The sequence below is a fragment of the Rhipicephalus microplus genome, chromosome X (assembly GCF_043290135.1).
Source record: "Rhipicephalus microplus isolate Deutch F79 chromosome X, USDA_Rmic, whole genome shotgun sequence".
Taxonomy (NCBI): domain Eukaryota; kingdom Metazoa; phylum Arthropoda; class Arachnida; order Ixodida; family Ixodidae; genus Rhipicephalus; species Rhipicephalus microplus.
In genome coordinates, this window is record NC_134710.1 from 330,729,985 (window position 1) to 330,757,592 (window position 27,608).

The window sequence follows — 27,608 nt, forward strand, 5'->3', positions numbered from 1 at the left end:
TATCTTTTCAACTGTGCCACAACTGTGCTGCTTCCGCGAGATGTACGCGGCGTTATAAACGTGTACACGGCAGTTGCTCCATCATCTCTGAGTGTGTATATGAGAGAGATATGTAGGAAAATCAAGGTGTTTGTGTAGATACCAATACATAACAGATACTTTCATTGTTAAGCTGTACTAGTGAAAACGTTAACGTGTGTTCACTCGCTTTATTTTTGCAGGGTTTTGGAACTAACGATAGGGCGCTCATTAGAATAATAGTTTCCCGGTGTGAAGTCGACATGATCCCTATCAAGGAGGAATTCCACAGAAACTACAAGGCTACGCTCGAAAGCTTCATACAGGTGGGTGTATTGTGGACGCCACCGCTTCTAATACTATAGAACACGTCATCTGTGCAGAGTAGGTAACAGCAAAGGTGTTGGAGCCGCCTCGGGAAAAATCGTTCTGCCTTCTATACTACGGTTGGTCCCATGTTGGGGTGTCTTCTTAAACACGCTTGTACACACTTAAACGCACTGACGCAGTAGCATGTTTACTTGACCTGATGTCAAGGCAGAGTGCACGCTGGACGGCCTGAAGAGAGCGTTCACCTAGGCACTAAAAATAGATGAGATAATGGTTCATCATATTCACATATACTATATTGCCATCATTAAAAGTGAGCACAGCATCATGAGCGCATATTTTTATTGTTCGTTGTCCGAAGAAAACTATTTTCGGAGCGGGCTGCCAGACGATTCGACGACACGTTAGGGTTTTCAGCTTTCCCACGGATGCATTAAGCAAGAAATTCGGGATGAGCTTGTTCCAGATATTTTAACTTAACAGCCTCAGTACGAGATGCTGGAAAGTGTTTTTCACGAAGAACAAATGGTTCACCATTTAACTGGGTTTTGTTGAATTTACTCCAAGTTTCGGCGTCCATGCATCGAGCAAAGGCCATTGGATGGATTGGCATCCTTTCGTGTCACGTGAAAATATGGTGCCAGTAGAGCTTTTCAGATGTCCTCCAAGCTGGCTCTCTTTTTTTAATGGGCGAAAGGTTTCGAGCCTGCCAATGATGACACCCCTAAGACATCCCCGGCGATATATAGATTTCTCGACATAAAGTTTCATGCCTCTGCCTTCTTTCATTTTTGAAGTTCTGAGCCCATTATTTTCTGAACGTGCCAAATGCACTCCCGCTTGTAAACTGTAACCTCTCCATACGGCTACAATGTCTCAACTGCAAGAACTTTGTTGCTACGTAAGATTGGGGGCATTGTAGGCCACAGCACAAGTTCTGAAATATATCATTTTCAGAGAAAAAAAAACACACTCAGAAAAACAAATGCCTGATTCTGGTGCAGAAAAGGCTGCAGATTTCAAATAAGGCGAAACAACAACAACAAAAAAACAGGCAATATTTTTGCGTCTATATATACACCATCTCATCATAAGAGCTGGCTTTGTACTGTAAGTATTTTATTTATTACCAATACATTGAAAAACTCTCGCCCATGTGGGTAGGCTTCCCGACAGAAAAAAAAAACCGCGCAGTTTCTAAAGAATTTGTTAGCCCTCGTAGAGCGACACACACCCGACTAACACGAGCTCCCAAAAAGTGGTTCATAAAGCACCATCGAACAAACTACTGCACTCAAGTCTTGAGCTACAATGTGCCCAAACAGTTCAATTACAGAAGTGCGCAAGTACAGAAACGTCACTACCACGCAAGCACTTACGTGATGTCTTTCTCTTTGATAAATTTCAAATTTATGCGTAAAGCTTGCACATTTACCTTGTATCAATGTTTTTACAATGTATTCATCGCATGCATGCTCTATTTTCTTTTGTCTCTTCTTTATCTTTTTTTACCGCTGCTTTTCTTCATATTCATCTTTACATCGTAGCAGAACAATACTTTCTTAGTGGTCACATTATTCACTTTTCATACGTTTAATTATAACTTGTTCAGAGTGCGTACCCATTTATTTACACGTATACATTTGCAACAACGAAAAGTATTGTTTTTAGTGCCCATGTGTGCACTGCTGCTGTTGCTTGGTGGTGGCCTTCTGGCCTCGTCAAGCTGCATGGGCACAGCTTTCTTGGTAGTGTTGCCTTCCACATTGTACTTCGTGCATGTTGTAAATAAAATTTGACTTGACTTTATTTATTGCGGCAGAGAACTATTGTGCACCTATTTCACGCAATCGCGGCCTAAAGCCACATTTTAGGAAATATTGACACTTGTACTATTTCGGCAACGCAGAGTGACACCTCGGGTGACTACAGGAAAGCCCTTCTGAGCCTCGTCTCTGGAAACTGAATCCGTGGGTAAGTAATTCTGTAACGTTCCCTGACATGTCGTGTCAATTCGCTAATAGATCAAATGACAGGTTTGCTCACTAAGGTACGGTACCATTTTGTAAGAAGCTAATTTCTTGATGCCAGCAATGCAGCCGAGTATAGGACGTTCAACACACGTAATAATAATACTAGAAGTGAGCACAAATATGTTATTACTCCTGCAATATGAGTGTGCGTTGTGTTCCTGGTGAATAAGGGTGGAGATGTAGGAAGCTACGGGAATAAATTTGCACGAGAAAGAGAGTCGCTGAAAAATGTTAAAATGCTACGTTATCTTTTTATTTATGAAATATTGGGATAACCGAAATTCGAGGTTGAGATAAATTTAGCGGCCTTAATAGAGATGTCATATGCTGTTGGTATTATCATAGGCGTGTACGTGGGGGAGCAGGATCTGGCTGTCCCCCCCCCCCCTCCTTGATAACCTAAGAAGGCCCCTCCTGAAGGGGAGTCCTGCGCACGCCTATATTTGGTTACTATCATATAGTATTTGTATTAAGATATGTAATATATAGAAAAGCCTACTTTAAGCCTGTCTCGCTCAATCATGCCACATCACACATAGCCTGCATTTGACATCCTCTAAGCTGCACACTTTTGGCGACATGGTGTAAAAAAAAAATCAGCGACGGAACTGTGTTTGCGTATGCTCTGTTGACATTGACAGTTGAAATAAAATCTGTATCGGTAATTGATGCAACCATACATATTGAAGCATGGGTAACTGCATAGCGCACATCAAAAATTTTATTCAAGTTGTTTGGTTAGGGATGATTTTTTTGGGCACTGAAGTGTAAGTCACGCACCCGTTGCTGGCAAAGTATTGACGTTTCAAAACAATTCAGCATGACAACTTATTCTTGCTGCCGTTCCTTACTCTTATTCATTCTTTATTGATTTCTTGTAGGTTGGGCGCAGGCTTCTAATCTCAGCGGACAAAAAAAAAAAAAACGGCCTTCCTTAGCGTCAAAAACTGCACCTACGAGTAAAATTTGTACTTCGAATGCCAAGGCATCATCATTGAAGACCAAGTCTGTGCCATGCAGATACATGCAACATCACTCCGTGATCTCTGCAGACTAAATTAATTTTTTTGGAACAAAGAAGCATCACTGTACTTACTGCTTGGATAGGTCATTCTACCTGGGATGCATAGTGATCTTCCAGCTGAAGACAAGAGGTTGGGTTTATGTGGAACAGCGTTGCAAGAGCGTTCACAAGGCGCACGACTGTTCGTTCATTTTGTGTGACGTGCAGTGTGTATTACTGCACTGTCACATGAGAGTGAAATAAATAGAAGAATAAGGATGAGGTCGATCACATTCGGCAAGCATTCTCAAATCAAGAATAGTAATTTGCCACTAACCCTTAAGAGGAACGTAAATAACAGCTTCATCTTGCCGGTATATACTTGAGTATATGGAACAGAAACCTCGAAGCTTACAAAGAGGGTCGAGCTAAAACCAAGGATGACGCAGCGAGCAATGGAAAAAGAATTGATAGGTGCTACCTTAAGACGAGAGAGCAGAATGTGTCAAGGAATGAACCAGGATTAAGGATATCATTGTTAAAATCAACAAGAAATGGACATGGGCCGGGCACGTAGCACGTTGCACGTAGGCAGGATAACCGCTGGTGATTAAGGTTAACTGACGAGATTCCTAGAGAAGGCAAACGCACGGCGGGGAGACATAACGTTAGGTGGGCCGATGGATAACCTGGCAGCAGAAAGCACAAGAGCGGGTTGATTGTAGGAGCGTGGAAGAGGCCTTTGCGCTGCAGTGAACGTATCCAAGCTGATGATGATGAAAGTTCTTGGTACTGCTTTGAAAGTGAGGGGTATATCTAACCCGTTGCGTCTTCTAACAGGAGAGGGTGAACAAATATTCTAGCAACAACATCAGCGATGCTTAACGTTCTTTTCGCAGCTGAGGTGCAGCAGAAACCTTGACGTTTTCTTCTACATCAGTAGATGCATGCGTTCATGGATGTGCGATGTAGTCATTGGTACCCCGAACGTCATGTGGGCTGCAATTAAAGCGAGCAGCCGCAACGTCAATCTAGGGAAACCGCTATCTCTCGTGGCTAACGTGAAGACTCGTACTTCTTACGTAGCCGTGACAGATGGCGTCAGCGTTGAGATATAATGAAATATAAAAAAATATTTTTGGCACCACCACAGGCGAATAAAAGTACAGATTCTTGAAAATGAGGTAATTATCTAAGCCGAACACCTGAGGTGGTACTTCCAACTTTTTGCAGGAAATCCATGCAACTCGGGGGGAGTGAGTGAGTGAGTAAAATAACTTTATTATGTCCACAATAGACGCGAGTTAACTCGGCGTCACCTGGCTAGCCCCACTCGGGGACGGTCAGGTTAATCATGACCGCCCTCGCATGGGCCCTCTGGACGGCCAGGAGTTCAGAGGTCAGGACCTGGGCCTTGATCAGTTTGCTGATTTCCTCTTCTCAAAAAGGGGGATTGGCAAAGACACAGCCCCACAGGACGTGCTTTAAGTCTGCATATCCGCCACACAAGGGATCCGGGCTTGGAAACCGTTTGAGGTATATTGTGTGCAGTGCCGCAGGTTATTCTTCTTTGGAGCAGTCTGAGAGTATCCGTTTCGGCCCTACATAGCGAGGGTGGTGGCAGGGGCAACACTCTTTTTGAGAGATAATGGTGCATACAAATCTCGTTGTACGTGGAGAGAGGCTTGGATCACCCAGGAAATGATGCGTTACCTGGCACACGGTCGGTCAAACCTCGTGCAGCCGAATGCGTCTCCTCATTCAGATTAATAAAAGCACCCTCAAATGGTCCAAGGTGTGCAGGAAACCAGACCAATAAGTAAACTTTGAGGTCTTTGGCTTTTTTAAGAATCTGTAGTACGTAGGCAGCCACCATACCCATTTGAAATGCCTAGATAGCAGCCTTCGAATCTAAATAAATTGTGTCATGTACACCGTTCGTAAATGGAGGAGCAATGGCAACCTGCTCCGCAACGCTGGAGCTAGAAGTGCTGATCGTAGCGCAGCTAGAAGTGCGGATGGTAGTGCAGTCGATTACTTCGGGATCACAGTCAATAACAACTGACGAGTATGCTTCTTTTTGAGCACGCGAAGCGGCATCTGCGAAGCAAGCTCGTTCCTTGTTCAAACGGGCACTGGCGAGCAGAGCTTTACTCCTTGCTAGTTTTCGTGCTGCGTTGTAGGTTAGATGCATATTTCGTGGCATCCGCTGTATGAAAATCTTGCGGAAATGAGTGAAATGTGTGTAACGCGATACGTCGATGCCATCTCTACAATGGGGTTCATGCGTGTTGCGGCGGAACTGCTCAATGTGTGTACTGATGGAGCGCAGAAGCTGGCGTTACCTTAGTACCTTGAGGTGATTAAAAGAGCGCATTGCTGAGCTGGTTGGTTCACATTACATGGAAGAAAATAGTGTACTAGAAGAGTACTGTACTCGGAGCGACCACTTCACCAACGTGCAAAAAGTGAAGCTCAAGCGGGGTCAAGCCGCTTGTGGCGCTGCGACCAGTATTCTGCAATGTATGGTCCTTTAGGGGCCACGCGCAGCTCTGCCAAAGTGGTGCGACGGTAAAATACCAACTTCCCACTCAAAAACCCTGGGTTCCAATCGCAGCGACAGGTGGTGGGTTTTTATTTTTAGTGCACCTTCTTATAACTGTGCAGATTTTACTTTTTTTTCTTAAAAATATAGCTCCAGCTGCTACGTATTACAACAAGAAATAACGAAAAATGTCAAACCTCATTTTAATTCCAGTGATCGCGAAAATCTCGGTGGCCATACTTCACGATTTTGTTAAATACTGTGTGGTGGCGCGGCAAATATTTACTCTTGATGAAACATTTTTTTTTATATTTCCCATCGCATTTCACGTTACTTCTTTTAGCAATAAGCAGCAGCTGGAGGTAATTCAATAAACAAAAAAAACCAATACTGCTGTAAAAAGGGACACAAAAGAAATATTCAGCAGATCTCACGTGTCTTGGGAAGTGTTGTTACGCGAAACATTCGGAGGGAATGTCAATGTACTATGTTTTTTTTCATTTAGTGAAACGTTTCGAAATGACGCTACAGATATGTACAATTGTTGTACGTACAGTTGAAGAGTCGTGTATGTTTCTTATAGGCAACAATTTACCGGCGCGTAATGATTCCAACATCAACATGAGTATTAGCAACACACCAGAAGCGGCAATTGAATGATAAGTGGGGCTTAACGTTCCAAATTCACAATATGATTATATGAGAGACGCCGTAGTGGAGGGCTCTGGAAATTTAGACCATCCGGGGTTCTTTAATGTGCAACGAAATCTGAGCACACGGCCTACAGCATTTTTGCCTCCATCGAAAATGCAGCCGCCGCAACTGGGACTCGATCCCGCGACCTGTGGGTTAGCAGCCGAGTACCTTAGACGGAGCGATCAGATGCGGCAAGCGCAGTCTGCATGGTGTTGCTCATGTAGTGCTTGAGCTCTTGAAGATGGTAGCTTGACAGTGCTACATAAATAAACTTCAGTGGATGGCAGTTAGCAAGGATTTACGTTAACGAGACGCGATGGCTGTATTATCATAGTTAATATGTAATGTTTATCAAATTAGATAGCTAGCAGTACAATCACTAATCACATTTCCTGAAGATTAGAGTCTTTTTCGAAAGCAGTAAGAGATCTGGCGTGGATCTCTGATAGAATACACGATTGCCGCGCAGAATGCTTGATTCCTGCTGTTTTATTGTGCACGCTGGGACCCTGACATTTATTCTTTGCATTCGGCGGGAGAACGCGGCCGATGTCCGCTTTTTTCCTGACCGCTTTCGTGTTAAAATTACCCTTCTATGTTCTCACCGCTTCTGGGTAGCTTGACACTGCCAACCTCCTGTGGCGCATACCCGCATAACGTAGCTCGTGGTATGTGGGTATGTGCCGTACGTGTCCGGAGGAAAGGGTTCGGTGACGTACGTGACGGAAGCGTCACGTTAATAAATGCTATACCTATTCCAAGCACTTTTAGCTATCTATCTTTCTAACCGCTTACATCTGGGTGCACTCGTGATCATCTGCTTAACTTGAGGTTAACGAAAATTGGTATAGGACGGTAAGATGGCTTGATGAACATGACGCGCTTGTCACGACACAAAGTGACGATCCCGTCTCGTACGTCAAGACAAGTGTGGCACATAACCGTATACCGCGGGAGGGTATGTGCCACAGATGGTTGACATTCGCAATTTTAACGCGATAGCGCTAAGAAAAAGTTGAAGTTGATTGATATATGAGGTTTGACGTCCCAAAACCACCATATGATTATGAGAGACGCCGTTGTGCAGTGCTCCGGAAATTTAGTCCACCTGGGGTTCTTTAACGCGCACCCAAATCTAAGCACAAGGGCCTACGGCATTTTCTCCTCCACCGAAAACGCAGCCGCCACTGCCGGGATTCGAACCCGTGCCCTGCGGGTCAGCAGCCGAGTACATTAGCCACTAGACCACCGCGGTGGGGCAATAAAAAGTTGACATCGACAGCGTTGATGCGACAAATACAAATAATAAATGTCAGGGTAACAACAGGAATGAAACCTCAGCATAAATTATGCGAGGTAATCCTCCATTCTACCTCAGTGCCGCGCCAGGTCTCAGATCTGTTTTTCAAATAGACTCTGTAATGTTCGTGAAACGTCAATAGTGGTCGCAGTGCTGTCTATTCAAATTTATAAACATTTCATATGTACTGCTATGATATAGTCATCCCGTCGCATGGACGTCAGTGGAGTAAGCGCCATGCACTGAAGCTGAATGCAGAGTTCTACCAAGCTCAAGCGCATAAAAGTCGGGATTTAGCGCCCACAAACCACCCCATTTTTATTAGAGACGCCGTAGTCGAGGGATAAATGAATGTCGACTACCTGGGGTTCTTCAACGTGCACTGTATCAAAGTACAGAGTACTCGAGCATTTTCGCCTCCATCGAAGATGCTGCCGCCGCGGCCGCCATTCGATCACGCGACCTGTAGGTCAACCGTCGAGTGCCCTAACCACTCCAACCACTAGACCATCGCGGCAGGTGCGGCCACGATGATCTAGTGCTGCATATCAGCTTACCGGTTTTGGTATTGCTAATACCCACGTTACTGATGGTATCGCTACGCAACGGTAAAAAAACTGGTTATAAAAACTTATGCAACTCTTCAACATACGTCTAGACGTACAAGATTTGTACATAGCTTTAGCGTCTTTTTGTAACGTTTAGCTCAATAAAAATTGCAACACAGTCATGTTCCCTCTTCATGCTTCGCATAACGTGGATTCCCAAGGTACACAGGATCTATTGAATTTTTCGTGCCATGACCAGTAAGTAATAGTACTCATACCATCTTAGTCTACCATACTTATTTTGGTCTACCCAGTTATAAGGGGATGATCATGATAGAACCCAGACGTACGTAGCTAGACAGATAATAGATAAATAGATACGTAGTAAAAATATTCGAAGGGCCTGTAGTACAAAAGAAATTCTTCGCAAGGAAAAAAATACCATCTAGAGTGGTTATTCGAAGCCGGGGCGTTTGGGTGAGAAGTGGGCACTCACCACTGCACCACTTTGGCAGAGCTGCAAGCAACCCTTACACGACGGCACATTTCACACTACCGATCGCACTGTGACAAGCGGCTTGAACCTGTTTGGTCTTCACTTTTTCAAGCCCGTTCTGAGCACTCCCCTGTTTTAGTACACTTCTAGAAAATAAATAAACATGGAAAGTTTTTGCTAGACGACCTTAGTTTTTGCAGCAAAGCATCTTTTTGCGGACCATGTGCAAGCTTAGTTAAAACAGTTCGCGTGACCGAAGAAGGAGAAAGGAGGCGCCTCCTGAGAGAGATAAAGCGTGGGAGGCCACGTGATCGACCACGGAGATCATGTGTAGCTGAAGTACACTGAATAAAGAAATAAGACAAAATAGGCTTTCTTGCCGAGGCGGCGTTTCACCTCTGTCACCCACACTCTAAAGACAAGTGTCGTAACCGTTGGGCTTTACGCCAACACTTTCTCAACGTTCATTATACTCGTTTGCAAAGCTAACTATTCCCGTTTCTTCCGAATGGGTGCTCTAAATGACTTGGCAGACGCTTCAGCTTCGTATTATTGGATGGAACCCAACAGAATAACCAGAACCTGTTGGCATCGTCTTCTCATTTGCTAGCCAGACTTCGCTTCTCCACTCGAACCGCTCCGCGAGGAAAGCAAACTTATGTATGTGCACAACACTGGCTGTTTTAAACTATCCTAGAGTGTTCACTGCAAGTAAAGTCGCCAAATGCCGACAACACTATTATTGATCATTGTTTTATGGAAGTACTTGAAATGTGCTTCCGTAAAGCATATACGCACCTGCATCTTGCACGTTTTCGTGATTCTCTTGCAGACGATAATGATGAATTGTATGAGCGAGTGCTTTGTAATGAGCGGGCTTGTGAATGACCCACTTGTTGCGCAGTTCACACGGTGTGATGCCTGGTATACGTTTCTCAAGATTCCTCACAATACATATCGCCTGTACACGATTTTCTTTCTCGTAACAGTTTGAAGTACTGGCGTCACCATGTGGTAGAACACCTGACTGCCCCGTATAGAACGCCTGCGTTAGATTCCGGCTCGAGCCCCTTATTTTTATTATTTGTGTCCTTCGCGACATTCCGGCACCAGTTTTTTTTTTTCACTCACCACCAAATACACCGACGCTGATGCCAACACCGTTATTTCTGCATAAAGAGCTTCATCTGACACCACGATAAGCTAACGCGAGTATTTGAATCCTATTTTTTCATGATGAAGGCTTTCCTAGACGACTTCTCAAGACTTCACGCCGTAGAAAGTCGCGCGGGACATGCGCACGTTGGTTACTTCACTTATGGTTATAATAAAAGAAGATGAAAAAAAAAACATCTCTTCTCTATGTGAAGCAAGCCCTATAGCTCTCTCATGTTTCCACTTAACTGTCTTCTTGTAGTTAAATAAAAGTCGGTGTGATAACTGACTTTTAATTCATGTACAAAGAAAGGCTCAAGAACACGAGGCACCAAACGAAGAGAACACTAAGACGTTTGGGGTAGCGTGTTCTTGCGCCGTTCTTAACCCTTTCGGCCCTGGCGGTTTCAATTGACACCACCGCACAACATTTCTCGTAGTATCTCGGAAACGTAATCGATACTGCTAACTTTTGGTGGCATAGTTCTTCAATAAACCCCACTGTGATTGACATCAATATTACGGCCTGTTTGTGGAGGTAGCAGCCACAAAGAAGAAGAAGCACGACCGAGGTCTTCGTTGAAGCCGAGGCCCTTGAAGTGAGCGGATAAGCGCCATTTTCGAGAAGACGTACCGAAGTGGTATCAGTGAGTATTAGGCTGACAAGTAAGACGTTCGTTTCTGTTTTGTGTACACTATTGATTAGCAGAAAAAAAGTAATTTTTTCTAATTTTTCACTCACTGAGCCCTGATTACCTAATTTGATGACACGTTAATTACTACAAAGATCCTTGCACCACGGGCTCAATTTTCGTTTGTGATTTTCAGAGGTCCTACTTACGAGAAAAACCTGCACAAAAATGTATCCGACCAAAATAAAATTCCAGGGCTGAAAGGGTTAACCATGAACCCCCACCAACTCGCCTAAATGTCGTCGTCCATGTAGCTTTGTGCCACACAGCTCTGCCCTGGCTGCATTCGTCTGCAATTGATCAGATGGTGCAACTGCTGATAGCAAAGAGGAAAGAATTTCGCTCCGACTGTGCCGTTTTAAAAATTGTGCTACCCGCCGCAGTGTTGGTGGTTATCTTGCTCGACAGCTGAGCTGAAGATCGCGAGGTAGAATTCAGGCTGTGGACGACGCAAGTCGATGAAGGGGACATGTAGGTGTCGACACATGTCGATGAAGGTGAAATGCCGGTGTGGATGCATGCCGATGAAGGTGCGTGCGCTTTGATTTAGGCATGTTATGGAACACCAGGGAGTTGTCAGTTCCGGAGCTCTACTCTATCGCGTCTCTCATAACTATATTGCGGTTTTCGGACGTAGAGCCAGACGCGCGACTTCATTGAGTACATTAAACTATTGGATTAACTCGACGTTTTGAAAGTTGGTTGACCAGCGAAGCAGTGGAATCACGTGATGTGATATGAGAACATGAGGAAGCTCTAGATCGTCCTAGGGCTGCAACCCTAGGACGGTCGAATGTATATATATATATATATATATATATATATATATATTTATAAATATATATATATAGATGTGTGTGTGTGTGTGTGTGTGTGCACTCATACGAGCATGCGAACGCACATAGATAAAGCCCCCTCCCTTCCACGTACATTTTACTTGCCCCTGAAATAGATCCCTGGCAACGCTCCGGCCTCGAGCAATTATACAGGGCCCTTCAGAAAATGTCTGACAGCAAGAGAACTCAATGCACTGCACCAGGACATGATTTATTTGAGTGCTACTCACCAAAATGTCGAAGAAGAGGAGGACGGGTTGTCTCCTGTTTGCACCATCTTGGCTGCTGTGGTCGCGATCATTTTGTTCGTGTAAATATCGTAAATACACCTGTCTTTTGTCGTTTGCCCTTAAAAATATTAAAGCGCAGAGACGTCATTCCGTGCTTATTACGCTACATATGCCACTTCCTGGCAGCTGCGGCTCCTCCAACCACAAGACCACAATATATTATTTACAGGGAGCGGATGCAGCCTGCACCATGTGCGTTTGTTATAACGCCTCACCATATATCGCGTGGCTTTGACGCAAGTTTGGTGCTTTCCATTATTAAAACGAATACTGTGGCGTGTCTACCGCATGCAATTATGACGCAAGTGGACGAGTCTAACGTGAATTCATGTATGGATGAAAACAACCTTATGCGACGGTATCCTGGCAAACGTTCACACTACATAGACGACGAAATCCGCATGTTATACAGCTTCATTGCAAAAATTAAGCATGAATTTCTAAACACTTAAAAGTCGCATATGTACACCACCAACTATTGCATCACCTAACTAAAACTGTGTCAGTGTTGTAGAGAAATTATTCAGAAAAACCAAAAAGAATTCGTGGGTTTTACGTGCTGAGACAGCGATATACCGGGCATACGATAACAAGAGACTCCCGATTAGTTTTGACCACAGAGGGTGGTTTGATGTGCATCGAAATCCACTGTGCGTGGCTGCTTTTGCATTTCAGCTCACATCAATGAGTTGCGGACATTGCCATGTCACAAATGTTATCTATGGGTAATGTGTGGAGTGATACAATTTATAGTATTTCTTTTACGGATTTAATGCTCTTTTTTGGAAGCGCTAAAAAGGCTCAATTTCTAGCATTCTAACGCATTTCGACCGTGATTAGTCTCCAATGGTTTATACAGTACATTGACTATTATCAAGAGAGAATATTCTTCGGAGCAACAATTACGAGCCGCTGCTGTAAATGATTCCAATGCAATTACGCCCAAGTTTTCATCGAAGTTAGGAAGTCAATTTTTCAACGACGAATAACTATCTCATTTTGTACAATCATTTATCGATACTTACAGACAGCCTCTGAATATGGGTAGTTCGTGAATGAAAGCCGGGCAGCGCACAGGCGCAAGTTTTTCTTTATCACACAAGCCTGAAGGCCTGAAATGGGAGCAAGGCTAAGCGCATTCTGGGCACGCGTGATACAGTGCTAGCCGTCAGCACGGTTAAAGGGGCCCTGCAACACTTTTTGAGCATGGTCAGAAAACGCTACCAATCGGTAGTAGAGGCTCCCGACAACACGCGAGCCAAATATTATAGCACAGTACGCGGCCTAGAATCGATAACAAATTATCAAAGTCGGCTAAAAGTTGCTTTCTGTTGTCTCGACAAATCACGGAAAACTCCCAAAAACCACTCGTAGCAATCTCTTTTATCAGACATTGGCTGATTTGGACATGGCGAGCTTGGTCGTTACAGAGTTCGCTGCGGGAGGCTGCTACTTGTTCACGCGTGCGTGCGCGATCACACTGACAAAGCCGCGCATTCACAGAAAAAAAAAGAACATTCTAAAAGTCACGAGGCGCACGTGACGTTTTTCTTTGCCCCTGCCATCCCTCTCTGCTTAGCACTCGGTGCTTTCGTCGGGACGAGAAAAGAGAATGCAATTGCAGCATGCGACAAATCTTTGTAACTTCACTCACACTGGACAATTTTTGTGGCGTTGAATTCGTGAGGCAATAAGTTGTGCCAATGAATTCATTTCATGGTTACTTGAAAAAAGTGTTTCAGGGTCCCTATAAATGCATTCACTTCTTGCGACAATGTCGCTATTAGCGGACACTGAGAAGAGAGGAATAACGTCAGCTCTCTATTTTCACAGGTTATAGGCAGTCTAACCACTTAATAAAGAGGGGGGGGGGCAACAGCTGAAAGTTTGATCTCATCAAGGCGGCGAAGTGGCAATAACCGATTGTGCCCGCTTGTGGATGGTTTGCGACAACTGCAACTGTTTGTCATAAACGTCGAACGGCCGACAGTTTAAGCGAAACTTGAGTGTACTAGACGTACAGACAGTGATTTTTCATGCAGGGAATTTTCTCTTTTTCAGGGAATTTTCCTCTGTTGTTTTGAGAGAAAGGGAGAGTGGGAATCTTCGTGATATTGCAGAGAATTTCAGAAGATGGTTCAATTCTTCTTTTACAACCAATAATTAGCGGTCGCAGTGCGCGTTCGTCTGCTGTCGGTTCTGGTGCACTGTACCACGCAAGCATAGTCTTTAAAATTTGTTTTTGATATTTACGCGGAGCAATTTGTAGTTCACTATTGGTGTTAGACTTGAAGCCCACAATGTGGAGTGCACTAACAGTATATGAATTAACACAGTCGTGCTTTTGTTGTGCAGCAGTGGAGAGGCTAGACATGATTTCAAATGTCGCCAGCACGTTAGATATGTGTAACTATAGTATGTGTGTGCATGGATGAGGGTGGCAATTAGTACGTAGTGCAGAGAAATATGTTGAGAATTTCGTCAACATTTGCAGGGAAAGGTCTCCGAAATAGGGATTTTTCATGTTTCTGGATGGGAATTCTTCAGCGTAGTACGAAACATCACTCGTAAAGAATTGCTTAATGCGTAATGTAAACGAAGTATGCAGTAAAAAGGTACAATAAACGGACTATGGTAGCATCGCGATGATTGGGCTCCGCACTGATTGCGATCACCGAGAGAATTAGCAATGTTGAGTGGCTGTTGTAATGAAGCGGCATAAACGTATGCACCCGCGAAAGCTGGATGGATTCATAACTTTTTTTCTTGCTTTGCTTGGCTTATTGAATCCTAGTACCGGTGAAGAAAAAATGACTATGAGACACAGGGAAGAAAAAAAGGCATAAAAAAGAGCCACGCAAGAGGCAACGTTTCGTAAAAACATCATGTTTATTACTCCATTTATCAAGGATCCAGCTATACATAAACGTGGAAAATGTCACCCACCTGGCGGTCCGGTGCGCTTCAATGGCTTCTACTTTGCGTCGCGTATGACAATAATGGTGCGTGCTACATCAGGGATAACAAACCGCATACACGGGAAAACAAACAATCATGGGTGTTTAGTGACCACAAAGGAATAACTTTTTCATCACATTTTTCTTGCTATCTCGTAAATACACCTTCATACAAGGAAAACACAGCGATGAACAACATGTGGCGTTTGTAAGAAATTTTTTTTTCACGGGCTATAGTGAGAAATAGATATAGACATCCATTTTTTAAGAGATTATTAATCGACACTTCACAATACGTAAGTTTAGAAAAAACAAAAACAAAAAAAACAACCACTATTGTTCCAAGCGAGGAACAACAATAAATTACGCGAACGATGACTTCGCACGTTGTAGTACAATCAGCATGACTTTTGTGACAAGATGTATTGCTGCGAATCGTTGCGAAACTAACCTATTACTCGATCAAGAAAAACGAAAGAAAACTCTAGTTAAGAAAATAGTCATTTATTTTGCCCCTCAACTGATACGGTCTTATTTCATTCCAAAAAAGCTTTCAAAGAGCCAACAAGTAGGCAAAATGCTTTGAGAACGTGGACTTTATTGAGGGCTTCTCACTCAATGGGAGACTAGGGGATTCAGCTTTAGATTTGGCTGCTACTCTCTGACTATACCTTAGCAACAATAAGACGACCAGGGGTCTCCTAGGCCCGTATGGGACAACAAAATGGCACCAACAGCAACCTTGACTGAAGAAATTAATGAAAAGTTAGCGTAGATATGTGTGCGAAACAGTAGTAGTGTGAATTATTGCAACGAAATCCGAAACTAGACCGTGACTAGCATGTTCGGACTACGCTCGTCAAATTGAGAAAGTGCAACCTGGCCCAAAAAACACACAAAAAAATCTAGGCCGGCATCGAGGATAGTGCAGCCTACAAAGAAATCTCATGTAAAACGCTGTAGTAAGAGTAAAATGGCAGGCAATCAAAACAGGTGGCTCATGCGCATTTATCACGACTCGGCAGCAGTTTACATTGAAGAAAAACATCTTGAAGGGGGTCTGTCAGTGAATATGGACAAACACTGCTGCGCCAGACAAGAACTCACTTTCTTGAACATCAACAAGCTTAGAAAGATGTTCCAACCAGTTGTCTGAAGCTACGTTTAACGACATGAAATGTACAGTTGTGTCACGTTGTGCCCTTCAGTACGTAAATAAGAAGAAGAAAAAGCTGAGAGTCGTGATGCACCTGTTAGATGGCTGCGTGGATTGCATGCCCACTAGCGTCAACGAAGGATGTTTTCATGCGTTGTAAGTTTAAGCTTTGTCCGTTTGGACTCGTGTTTTCGCTTTCTCAGTAGCAACGGTGAATCGATTGTATCGCCTCAGGAATGGGGCAGATCTTTGTTACTACGTCGGATTCGTCAAGAGTTTTTGAAACAGCCATTTCGTTCAGTTTGGTTGACGGCGTGTTGAGCAAGTTGCCGCTCGATAATGCGGAGACCCCTGGTCGAAGCTCGCTGTGTTAGCTCCACAACTTTTTAGCGATATCGCCGAATATTTGGTACCACAAGTTGGTTTTTATGCTGCGTTTCTGTGCGATAGTTGCTTCTCCTTTTTTTGAAGATGCCCCGCTAGACCTTTCTAAGCTGTCAGAGGATCATTTTACTAGTGGCCTCCGTTTCATCATGAATATCCTGCCGCAAAAGTTTTCGAGTGCGTCTGAGTATGAGCGAACGATCCGAACGCATTTGCTCTTTGACTTCCGCGATCGCATTGTAAGTTACTGAGGAATGAATGGCAAGGGGGTGATGCGCAGCTCGAAGTTAACATTGACGCATGTTCTGAACTGGAAAATTCTCTTTTTATTTTTTTCAGCCGTCATGCCGATACTTTTGATTTACACGTGAGTGGTGACGTGGCGCCCTGTGGGTGGTCGTGGTACACATAGAGTTTTCTATGGATACACCAGAGAGAACTCTGGCGCTTGTGTCCATGGGAGCTGCAACGCACTGTGCTTCAGCCAGCACGAAAATGATGGGTTTGGATTCGGCTAATTTTCGTACTTTCGGCTCTGTTTGGCTTCGCGTGGCTCGGAGCTGCTTTGTCACGAAATAACAATCAGCAAACGTTCAGCACTTGCACTTCACTACCTTAACCCTCAGACTCACCAATTCGAATCGGGTCACGAAATTCAAAATGGTTCGTTCTTTTATTCAAAACAAAGCCAAACCACTCCTGTAAAGAAAGCCACAAGTGCGTTTGCAGCCCTCAAGCACGGAGACTAGCCATATCCATGTACTACCCAACATTCCGATGGTCGCTGAACAATCACAGCGCGAGAGTCTCCTCTAGCTATGTTTAGAAAACTCTACAGTGGTACATACCTACAAACAAAGGCCTCCTAGACAACAGACTGGCCTCCGAGACAGTTGACTTATAGCCTCCGGGACAGTTCATGACGTTGGCTAATAGCTGTCGCGCTCGCTTGCTTTCCCGCTTGCGGCATAGTCGGCGGAGGGTTGAGCAATACCGTTTTCGCTGCCTGTGGTAACAAATTGCAACTTCCAGGCGGGATTCAGCGCAAAGATATTTGGCTCACGTTTTCACGGTTGCGTTATGCAAGTCCACAGCGTTTTCTCACCCCGTTCAAAAAGTGTGGCCGGGACCCTTTAAGTATACAACAGTAAAAATGAACATTCGTGCTTTATTTTTTGCTCTTCAATATCCATATTTACGGTTGACAACGGGTTGTGTGTCTTCGAAGTCAGCTATACTCACACACATACTTCCTACGTAAAGTGTCTCAATCAACTGAAAATATACTTAGTGATTTACTGTAAGTAATGGGTAAGTTGGCTGTTAAATGTATCGCTGACTTCAGGTAGATTTCACTTTTGTTGTGTCATTTATGTTCATTCAACTTTTAGGCATTATAGGGGAGTTTTCTATATTTAGCACATTTTAGGACAATCATCGCTGAGGCACGAGAGACATTGTAGCATCGCTCCAACTATTCTTGTGCTGTGTTTTTTTTTTACTTAGCCAGGAGTAAAGGTGCCGAGGCTGCAACATTCGTCCCTCCGAAAGCCCAATAAAATCCGACGTGAACTGATGTATGTGAGAACATTTAGCACAAAAATAAACAGATCAAAACGTAGGAGACACATCACATAGCAACCACGGGTTTCGAAGGCTGAGCAATATAAGGTCGTGCACTCTCAACGCTGTGAATCACACGTTGAAATACTATGTCTATGCGTTCAGACCTCTGTATTTATTACTGGCGCAGCCAGATAAAAATCCACGTGGGCTTCCTCAATGATTAGTAGCTTCGCGCACCAGGGTTTCCCACCCAAGAAGCCAAAATAGGAGTGCTGGGTGCAATAGTCACGCACTCAACCGTTGCCACATTGCGCCGTTTCGCCTGTCTTAAAGGCGGCATTGAAAGCCGGACTCCATAGAAAAGCCTTCATCTCTGCGTTGATGCAAAAAGGAAGGGGTGGAGCTGTGGGGGTAGATTGTGTAAGGAAGAGACTTTAAATGCATGTTCATCAGTCATTCCAGGTGCGATTGAAGCAGCTATGATTCATTCGAGGACTAATTAGTTAGTACAAGAGTATTCTAAATAGCACTTGACACATAATTTGAGAAGCTATAGCCTTATGTTTCAGGTGGTCCCAAGGCATCACAAAAAATTTTGCACGTGACTGCAGCTTTTCAGCACGATCTACGATAGCTTGTTTGTTCAGGGAGACTCTGACACTCTTTTATCTTGTACCCTTTTCGATCCCTATATGGTCAAAGACAACAAAGAAATTTGACAGTTTGAGAGAAAGCAAGCGATGAGGTCATTATGCGCAGTTTCCAACGCTGTCCGTGTCTCTACGGGCACACACGCAATGTCATGGGGATGGTTTATTGTATTTTGCAATGCTACACGCAAAAATGTATCCGCAAGGTCATCCAGACAGCGACAAAAAAACAGCGAAGCGTCTCGTACGAAAGGGTGTGTAGAAAACAAGAACGAAGTATTTTCACCTCAAGAATGCAGCACGCATAAAAGTTAAGGCGGAGATCACATGTCATAGGTGTAACGTCTACCGCTCTAATTGCTTTATGTGGCCGCGGTGGGCGAGAGGGTATATCGGAGGCACAGCGGGTGGTCGCGCCCAGCGGACGATGTGCCCAGCCTTTCGGGATCAGGTATGACACAAATGGAGTTAGCTGCGCCTCCGATGCTGATGCAAAGGGCGGGGTCTGCGCTCCTGTGAAACACCGAATTTCCGCACCTGTGCACGCAGTCTCAAGAGTGTGTTCGCTAAGCTACAGTTGTAAGCTCGGCGGCGTGAAGCAGGCACACCGCCTGACGGGAACAGTTGGCTTCTAACTAGAGGACAGTGGTATGGTGCAAAAGTAGCGCCATTCCCTACGCGTTATGTTTGGGCATTTTGCCTGTCACAGCCGCCGCACTCGTGGGCTGCTGCATGAAGGGGGAAAAGTTCCGTAAAGAAATACGTATACACACTTATATTGTCACTCTGTACGCAACACCGTCTGTGGACGTGAAAATCTGGCCACAAACGCGACAGCGGGCTCACCACACACTCACTAAAAGAGACGTAAGTAAATGAATAAACAAAGAACGAAGCAAACCCCAACATCTGTATTTCTCATACGTGAAGGAAACAATGAATTGATCGGGGATGACACTGCACAGAAAGACAAATTGAATCAAGACTTGGGAGCAATACAAACTGAAGACGCCCGGGCTTAACAAAACTGATCCTCGTGCTGCGTACGTGTCACTCAGCACGACTCTCGTTAACGCAGGGATCACAATGGTGTACGAATTCTCACCTGCAACGAAGACAGTAACATCAAAGAACACCCACTAATGGACGACAAAACGTCAGGTACTGTTAGGGTACAAATTAACCGTATACATAATGACCACCGTGGTTCCAGAGGAGCACGCAGTCTGGTACCTTCATGGCGACCACGATAGCGCCTCGCCTGGGTTCACAGACAGCGCCAAGGCGCCGTCAACGAGAACACATGCTTAAACTAGGGAACAAATGTCTGCGAGAGTACAAGCACGCCAGCCTAACAAGAAGCACTTTCAAAAGGGCACGCACACTACGGATTTCAACACAAGGTAAACATCACTATTCACTGCGCCTATGCATTTTTCTTCTCGGGTGCTAAAGACATGTCTTCTGCGCCTAATTTGCGAAGCATAGGCGGCCAAGTAACACCTACACACTCTTCATAAGCCCAAGGTGTAACGATACATAAAGTTGAATACGAATTCATTACACAAGAGTGTACAACAAATATGATATGCCACATGTATGCACATTCGCAAATATTAGAGAAATACAAGAGGAAATGTTTTGCTGGTTCTCCGTTTTAGGCATGTACATAATATATTACCTTATTCCCTTGACTCATAATCCGAGTCCCCCGGTCAGAATTTATTACCCTGCAGTTATTCGACTTTCCCAAGCTGACTGAAAGAGTGGCCGATCAGGACAAGAGCCAATGAAGAATCAACCCACTTGTGCAGAAATCAGCACAAAACTTTGTACATTTATGCACACATACGCAGAGGAGGGAGTAGTATACAAAATATGCTTGGTACTTGCTGGAAAGGTCCGCTTTCAATGAAGCCAGATTGCAAGCGCACGACAAACATTGAGCAAATGTTTGACTAGTGTTCAAGGAGCTAAGACACGAATACGAACACAACCACTGTAAGGACCAAATAGCTCTCAGAAAAAACGTTTTGTCTACAGGCATCGACATATGAAGCTGAACTTAGAAAATTGCATCACCAGTGTGTCTCTGTCTGTGTGTTTTTTACAGTGTATTGATGTGTGTTTACAGGAACGTGGAAGGCCATTCGAGTACAAAGGTTTTACTTTCAGTTATCTATGATACAATAATCGGCTCTCAAAGTTCACGGTGTAGGTTAATGTTCGGTAAAATCTTGTTTTTTTTTATCGTGCAGGTCTTGACAACAGTTTGTGCTTAGGCTGTAGAAGGAACATACAATGGTGCAGCGGTGAACATAGTGTGCATAGTGAAAATGTGCTCGAGCCGGAGCGTTTGCTGTGCAAGGTCAGGTGCTCACACTGAAATATAAGTATCACACTCCAACAACGCGTCAGGCGGGATTCAATGTAGACTGTTGGAGACTCTCTGATAAGCAGCCACTGGAACATTTCACACCAGGTATTCACGTAATTGCAGTGGCTATTTCCTAAAGCTCATTGCTCTGGGCAAATATACTGAAAAGATCGACATATAGGAGCTTTACTTCTGACAGCTTAGAGTGACTAATTAGTTGATTTTATACGCCGGCCTGACAACGACATCCGACATGAAATACCTTATGGAGTCACGCGCACACGGTGGTACTTAGTTCTGAATTTTTGTTTTCACTGTGTTTGCGCGATACGAGTAACGACCAGGCGGGTTTTGGTATGTCAAGCTAAGTAAAAAAAAATCTTATATCAGTAAATATGCTTTGGCGACTGGAAGGAAGATGCTCTAGCAAACAAAAAACACATTACACTAAAGTGCTCTCTACTCCGCTGGTGTCACTCTTTGAGATGCCATGATCGTCACTGTGTTGTCATCAACCCGACTTGTTCTGATTCAACGCATGTGCTTGGCTCGAATTACCCTTGCGTCGCTGTTTGTTTCGACTAAAAAATACGTTCTCACTGGGCAGTATCGCAATGTGGTGCCACTTGCGCACCCAGATTCGGCTCTCGACACCAGCAGTCCTCGACAGCTCTTGGCAGTGACGACTCGTGACAGAAATGCGAGCGTGTGACCTGCCCGGGTGCCCAGCTGCCTGTCGGCAACGTGGTGAGGTTTCCGAGTGATGCACTATATATTGCTTATACTCCACGCTGGCTAGACAGACAGCTCAATTTCAGGCGTGGCAGCAGGCGTGCGGCGGTACATAGAAATGTGATTTGGGCCGCCGTGCGGATAGCTCCGGGATGCGATGGTGAGCTCTGAGTAAGTTTCCGCAGGGCCGATGCCACCATTTAGTTGCCGTAGCACACATTGTTTTTCCTTTGTCATAAAGGCGTCCGTGGAGGGGCGAATGGGAGGGTGGCAGCCATTCGGCCAGGCTCGGCATGCGGCTGCTTGTCGAGGAGGAAGTAGGCGCGTGGACAGGGTGTTCACATGAGGGCGCAGATGGCCGATCCGGTGACCGTGTTCTCGGGGCCGGGGTCTCGCGCAGCCGGCTCGGGTGCCTCCTCGACGCTGTTTGTGCGCGGGAGAAGGACGCCGGCTGTGCGTCCCGGCTTGGAGAGCTCCTTCTTCTCAACCAGTTCCTTGGGCGCCACGGGCGACAGCAGCGTGGGCGGCGTCTGCTGCGTGAACTCGGGAAAGCAGGCGAACATGCTCTGCTGCTTCTTAAGGATCTTGTGCTTGGGCAGCTTGGGCTTCGGCTGCAGGCCCAGATCACCGGCATGAGCGCCAGGCGCGGCGGCGCGGGGTCCCCGACCCAGGCCACCATTCCAGACAGCTGCGCCGCCTCCCGCACCACCGGTCAGCTGTAGGTGCTCGCGGGAGCCGAACGGCGACAGCGGTTTGCTGGCGCGGAAGTCGTCGGTGGCCGCGGCCGTTTCGTGCTTGGGTGACTGGGCGCGCAGGTCCCAGTAGAAGGAGTCGAAGGATTGCTCCCGCTTCAGGTTGCCCCGCAGCAGGACCCGCTTGGGTACCACGCCGCGCAGGGGGTGCCCTCCTGCGACCATGTCACGCTCGTTTCTATACTGCTACTGGCAAAAATGGAGAGGCCAGGTGCGGGAAAGGGCAATCGCCGCGAAGCGAACGTCCGACAGTAAAAAAAAAGACAGAGAAAAAAGCGCGCCATGTCGCCATGAGGCAACAAGTGCAAGGCGCAATGAAGTGGTTATCTGACACGAAGCAGTTTGAGCGCCACCTGAGCGAGTTTGCCACACAACGAAGCACAACATAAGCCGTAAAATCTGGCTTAGTGAGTGAAAACATCTACTGTGCTTGAGCTGCGCCATCGGCGGGCACTGTGATTTGATATCAGAATAATTCCTCCTAAGATACCTGAAAACAACGATACTGCTGCCAAATTACTAACTACAGTCTCCATTGAATAAAATATATTACTAGGCATAAGCGTTTTCTCAATGCAACCTATACGTGCACGTTTCCTTTGAGATCAGAGATTTAAATTTAGCTATCGCGAGCCTGCCGAATAAAATAGAGAAATAAACTTCAAGAAGCGTGAATTGTTAACACGATCGATGTGCTGAATGCGCCGTTTAGTGAAAACCCTGCTGAGGCGGCACTCGCCACACAAGCATGGGAAAAATGTGACACGGGTCGAAGTGCACACTACGCTGGAAGCATACTATGCAAGTTTTGGGCGTTCTGTTATGAAAGAAAGAAAGAGAGATTATACACTATGAAAGTAGCCCAGTTTCAGATAATGATGATGTGATTCGAAAAGCAAAATAAGTCGCGCAAATTTCACATGAGCAAGGCGAAATACATCGCCTCCACATAAAAAAAAACGATAAACTAGTTGCATGTAGCAACTTGTCGCTTTCGTAAATCTTGCGTCACAAAGTAAAAGAAGCACCTGCATGGAAATGTTGCGCCTTCCCGATAGGTGCCTTTTATTGTGTGGCACACGCCCTCCGCGCCACGATGTATAAAGAAGTTCCGTTGGCTGACTTACGTCAGAGCCATATGTCCTGGTGCAGTATTGCTTACTAACAGGTGCAGTGGCACTAGACGATTCTAGACAAGAAACATGCTCAATAATGTGCAGATTGAGTGTTTACAATTCAAGGTTCTTAGCAGCATTTACATGCATGGTGTCTATGGTTGACAATGGCGGGCCAATTGGTAACACACTATATACAGTGAATAAACCACAAGAGCTGAAAAAAAAGGCGCAGGCGACGACAAAAACTGGAGCCGCATGCAACATATATGCCGTAAGGCATTGTGCTAGGGGCTGTTGTGCGTTGGCAAGGAATCAAAAGCTGAAGTGTACTTGTGAAAGAACAGTAATCAATATAAGCATGAAGTGGTCCTATTATTACTTGGAAGAAAGCATTTTACATGAAGTGTGACCTCAAAGTCCACAGAGGTAATAGAGGAATACCCCGGGTAATCTTCGCAAAGATTTTCATTCATATATGTGGATATTTCTCTTACAGAAAGCTGTTACGTGACGGTGTCCACGAAAAATTTACTCACTTCGTTTCCGTCATAGAATGCACGTCAACAAATGGTGAATAAACCAACTAAAAAGAAATAAAAACTACCCTTGGCTGAGTTGCAGAAAAAAAGCAAGGCTCCACAAACTGCTCGCCCATATATTTTTTTCAGGCACCCAGGGCTCTGTACGAAAAGAATTCGTCCCAACTTGCCAGTTCACTCAGAGTAAACTTTGCTGCTATGTTCTGGGTCGAAAGCGACCCGCTGCTCTCGGGGTGCTGGATGCTGAACGACGCCAGAACACCCTGTCTAGCTGCTCTTCAGTTCTTTGTCGGCAAGAAACATGATTTAACCTATTCGCTAGACATGGATCACTGCTTATGTCAATTTCTTCACGTAATTAACATATTAACAAACGAGCTCAAAGGTTGTTAGTTTACAGGATTGCTTGAAATGAACTCGAACTGAAAAAATAAAATAAATATAAAGTAAGAAGTGCTGACTCGTTCAGGAAAACTAGACATATAGGGCACGTTCGCGAGGTTGCAGGGTACTCTGGGACAGTTATGTTGCTGTGGAAGGAGACTATATCGAAAATGGCAGCTTTTCAATGCACATAAATAATTTAATTTTACTTGTCAATAGCAAGCTAATATCGAAACCAGTTAGCGTCCCCTCGTGATGACCAAAAGCTTAGTATGAGAAGGTGGACCGAATTTCAGAAGTAGAGAATTTAGTTTTTCGTCTTTACCAAAGATTAAGAAAGTATCTCGACAAGCTTCAGATGAACTCCTTTCGTCTAACTGCGACCGGTTCTGGGAGTAAACTTTCGTGCAGAGAAAAGCGATTGCACTCATTCTTTCCTAGCAACGTGATAACATCGTATTGGCCTCAGATGCGTGGAACGAATTCTTTAGGGTTTGGTTCAGATAAGACTCGGATGCATATAATTCCGGCTGACCTGTCCCCCTTACTTTCATTCTCTTGTTATGCTAAAGAGTTCCCACTAACTATTCACGAATGCGGAGATGCTGTGCTTGAGCCTGTGCTAACCATCTTGATAAAAACGTGGATACCGACGAGTGTTTATGGTGGCGGTACGAAATACTTGTTGCTCAGCGCCATTGCTTTAAACTATCTCGTTCGGCCCATTCGCTCTTCCCTTGGCTAACTGAGTTATCGAACGCATTGTGAACGCTTTTCCAACATCAGTTTCATGACAGCATGTCATTGAAGCAGAAATTACCGATAACATGTCCTGAAGTATTGCCTCTTTGGTTGGGCGCCGTGCAAGGACCACGGGCATCGCGTGGCGCCAATACTTAAACATTATTGCTGACTGCGCCCGTTACTGCACCGCTGCGAATGGCGTTTGTGCTGCCCAGCATACTTCCATGCTTGGCTGCAAACGCCAACGAGACCTTTACTCAGTCCACGTCCCCAGGGATACGGAGTTTATGAACATGTACCTCAACCAAGTGTGGCCTACGGTAAGCGCCTGTGCGATTGACTGTGGTTGAGGCAATAATATATTCCTGCACATTTACGCACGTGAATTTTTCCACGGCACTTCTCTTCACACTACTTGCCGTGTGCCCTACAAAGCACGACATCAAGCCCGTGTTCTGTACATATCGGTGACATATAGTGTGTTTTTTTTGGCCTTGAATAGCCCTGAACCATAACCTGCTGAGTCGAGCATCATAAGTGCTCTATGTGCTAGGAATGGCGTTCGTTCAGTGAATCTAGAGACTAGACATATAGCTTAGCATCTGCATTCCAGCGTAGCTAGAGCCTGTCTCAGAAATTCAGTGGCTCTTGGCGCGGGCCACGTTCTCGAGCCTTGTGCGGCGCGCCCGGCGCGCACTCTGCGGCAAGCGGCGGCGCGCTCTCTCACCAAGAGTCTTGGGCTCGTCGCCGACGGGCGTGCCGGGCGGCAGGTCAAGCATGAGCCCCTTGCCCGGGTTGTTGAGCAGTCGCAGCATGGGCACCAGCGTGGAGCTGGCCAGCTGCACGACCAGGTGGCCCGTGTTCAGAGACGTGGTCACGGCGAGCACGGTGGCGTGCAGGTCGAAGCTGGCCATGCGGTGGCCGTTCTGCGTATTCCACAGCTGCAGCGTGTTGTCATCCGAGCTGGACACGGCCACCGAGCTGTCGAGCGTCAGCTTGGCCGCCCGTATGGCCTCGGTGTGGCCGCGCAGCACGAACCGATCGCTGCCGGTTGTCACGTCCCACACGATCAGGTTGCAGTCCTGCGAGCCGGACACGGCCAGCGAGCAGCGGAACGGCGCCACCGCCACGCACATCACCGGTCCCTCGTGGCCCACCAGCACCTGCGAGTCGGATCGTACGCATCAGCAGCCATGGCGCATTCACCGCGTGGACCGAAGAATCTCACTAAGCATGCGTTCAATATATTGTGCTTAGGGTTTCCTTTGGGAGCATGCAATATCAACCATATAGAATATATATTATATAAACATCATTCCTCAGACGACTCTTTTCTTTCATGAAAGCTTATGGGCATATCCAATAATGCGGAGGAACATATCCCTATCCTATGCGACAGTCGCTAAAACATCCACGATTGACCCTGCCTTGCATGGTTTTTTTCTAGGAGGCGGGGGTACAAGTTGCATGCAAAGGAAAGGAAGTTCTCCAAACTCGAAGCAACATTTCTGAAAACCCCGCTGACAATTAGCCTGCCTGCGGTCATAAGACACGTAGAGATGAAGAACGGGAAGTTTATTTCAACTGTGCTTTCATGGACAGCAATCTTACGCATTGGGTTTTTACCGATACTGTTATGGGCTTGCCATACGTAGTGGGATGATTGCGTATTATTTCGCAAGCTTTTCTTTCGTGTTCGACATCTTCACCGCACGAAAATGACAGTACAGATAGAAGTACGATGACACGGGTGGTAAGATGTCGAGCAGTAAGCAACAACTCGGGAAAACTCAAGTTTTTCTTTCGTGGTTGCGAGATACTGGCCAGACATTGCGGTTGTATGTCACAGAAAATACTTCGAACTGAGATGTGGCTCATTTTGGTGAATAGATATAATTGAACGTTATGTAAGTATGTTTTTCAGTTAGATTAGCATAATATGCCGCGATTTTAATTTAAAAAGTTTTGCAAAATTTTAGATACAGCTCTCTCGAGGATTATTGACACACTTTGCAGCATTTCATTTATGTTTTGGTTAAATCACATTTATTAATATGCAATAATGCACCAAAATAAACAATCATGAATGAAGTACGGGCCTTGAAGTTGAATAATTTTCTTTTCTTATAATTTTACTAATACATCGCCTTTTTGTCATTCTAAACACGTCAATAATTGGTGGGATAACTTTTACTTCCTGAAGACACTTCACTGCGCATGCAAGGATACCACCCTGTGGATTCAAATGAGAAAGGGAGAACCTCAAAAATAATTCAATAATGCTCGTTTCAGTGCCCTAGTGTACGG

At 45.2% G+C, this 27,608-nt stretch overlaps 2 protein-coding genes across 2 annotated transcripts in view; one reads left to right on the top strand and one right to left on the bottom strand.

The window, feature by feature from the left end:
• Positions 1–3,581, top strand: part of LOC119162057 (annexin A4-like) — a 28,018-nt gene extending 24,437 nt beyond the window's left edge. Inside the window, exons 12-14 of the mRNA XM_075879659.1 lie at positions 222–344; positions 2,258–2,322; positions 3,263–3,581. Coding sequence (XP_075735774.1) covers positions 222–344; positions 2,258–2,314 — 180 coding nt within the window. The 3' untranslated portion in view covers positions 2,315–2,322; positions 3,263–3,581. The remainder of the gene's footprint in view (positions 1–221; positions 345–2,257; positions 2,323–3,262) is intronic.
• Positions 3,582–14,812: 11,231 nt separating this feature from the next.
• Positions 14,813–27,608, bottom strand: part of LOC142776281 (protein qui-1-like) — a 316,351-nt gene continuing 303,555 nt past the window's right edge. Inside the window, exons 23-24 of the mRNA XM_075879661.1 lie at positions 26,029–26,464; positions 14,813–22,671 (exon numbers count right to left, since the gene is read on the bottom strand). Coding sequence (XP_075735776.1) covers positions 22,103–22,671; positions 26,029–26,464 — 1,005 coding nt within the window. The 3' untranslated portion in view covers positions 14,813–22,102. The remainder of the gene's footprint in view (positions 22,672–26,028; positions 26,465–27,608) is intronic.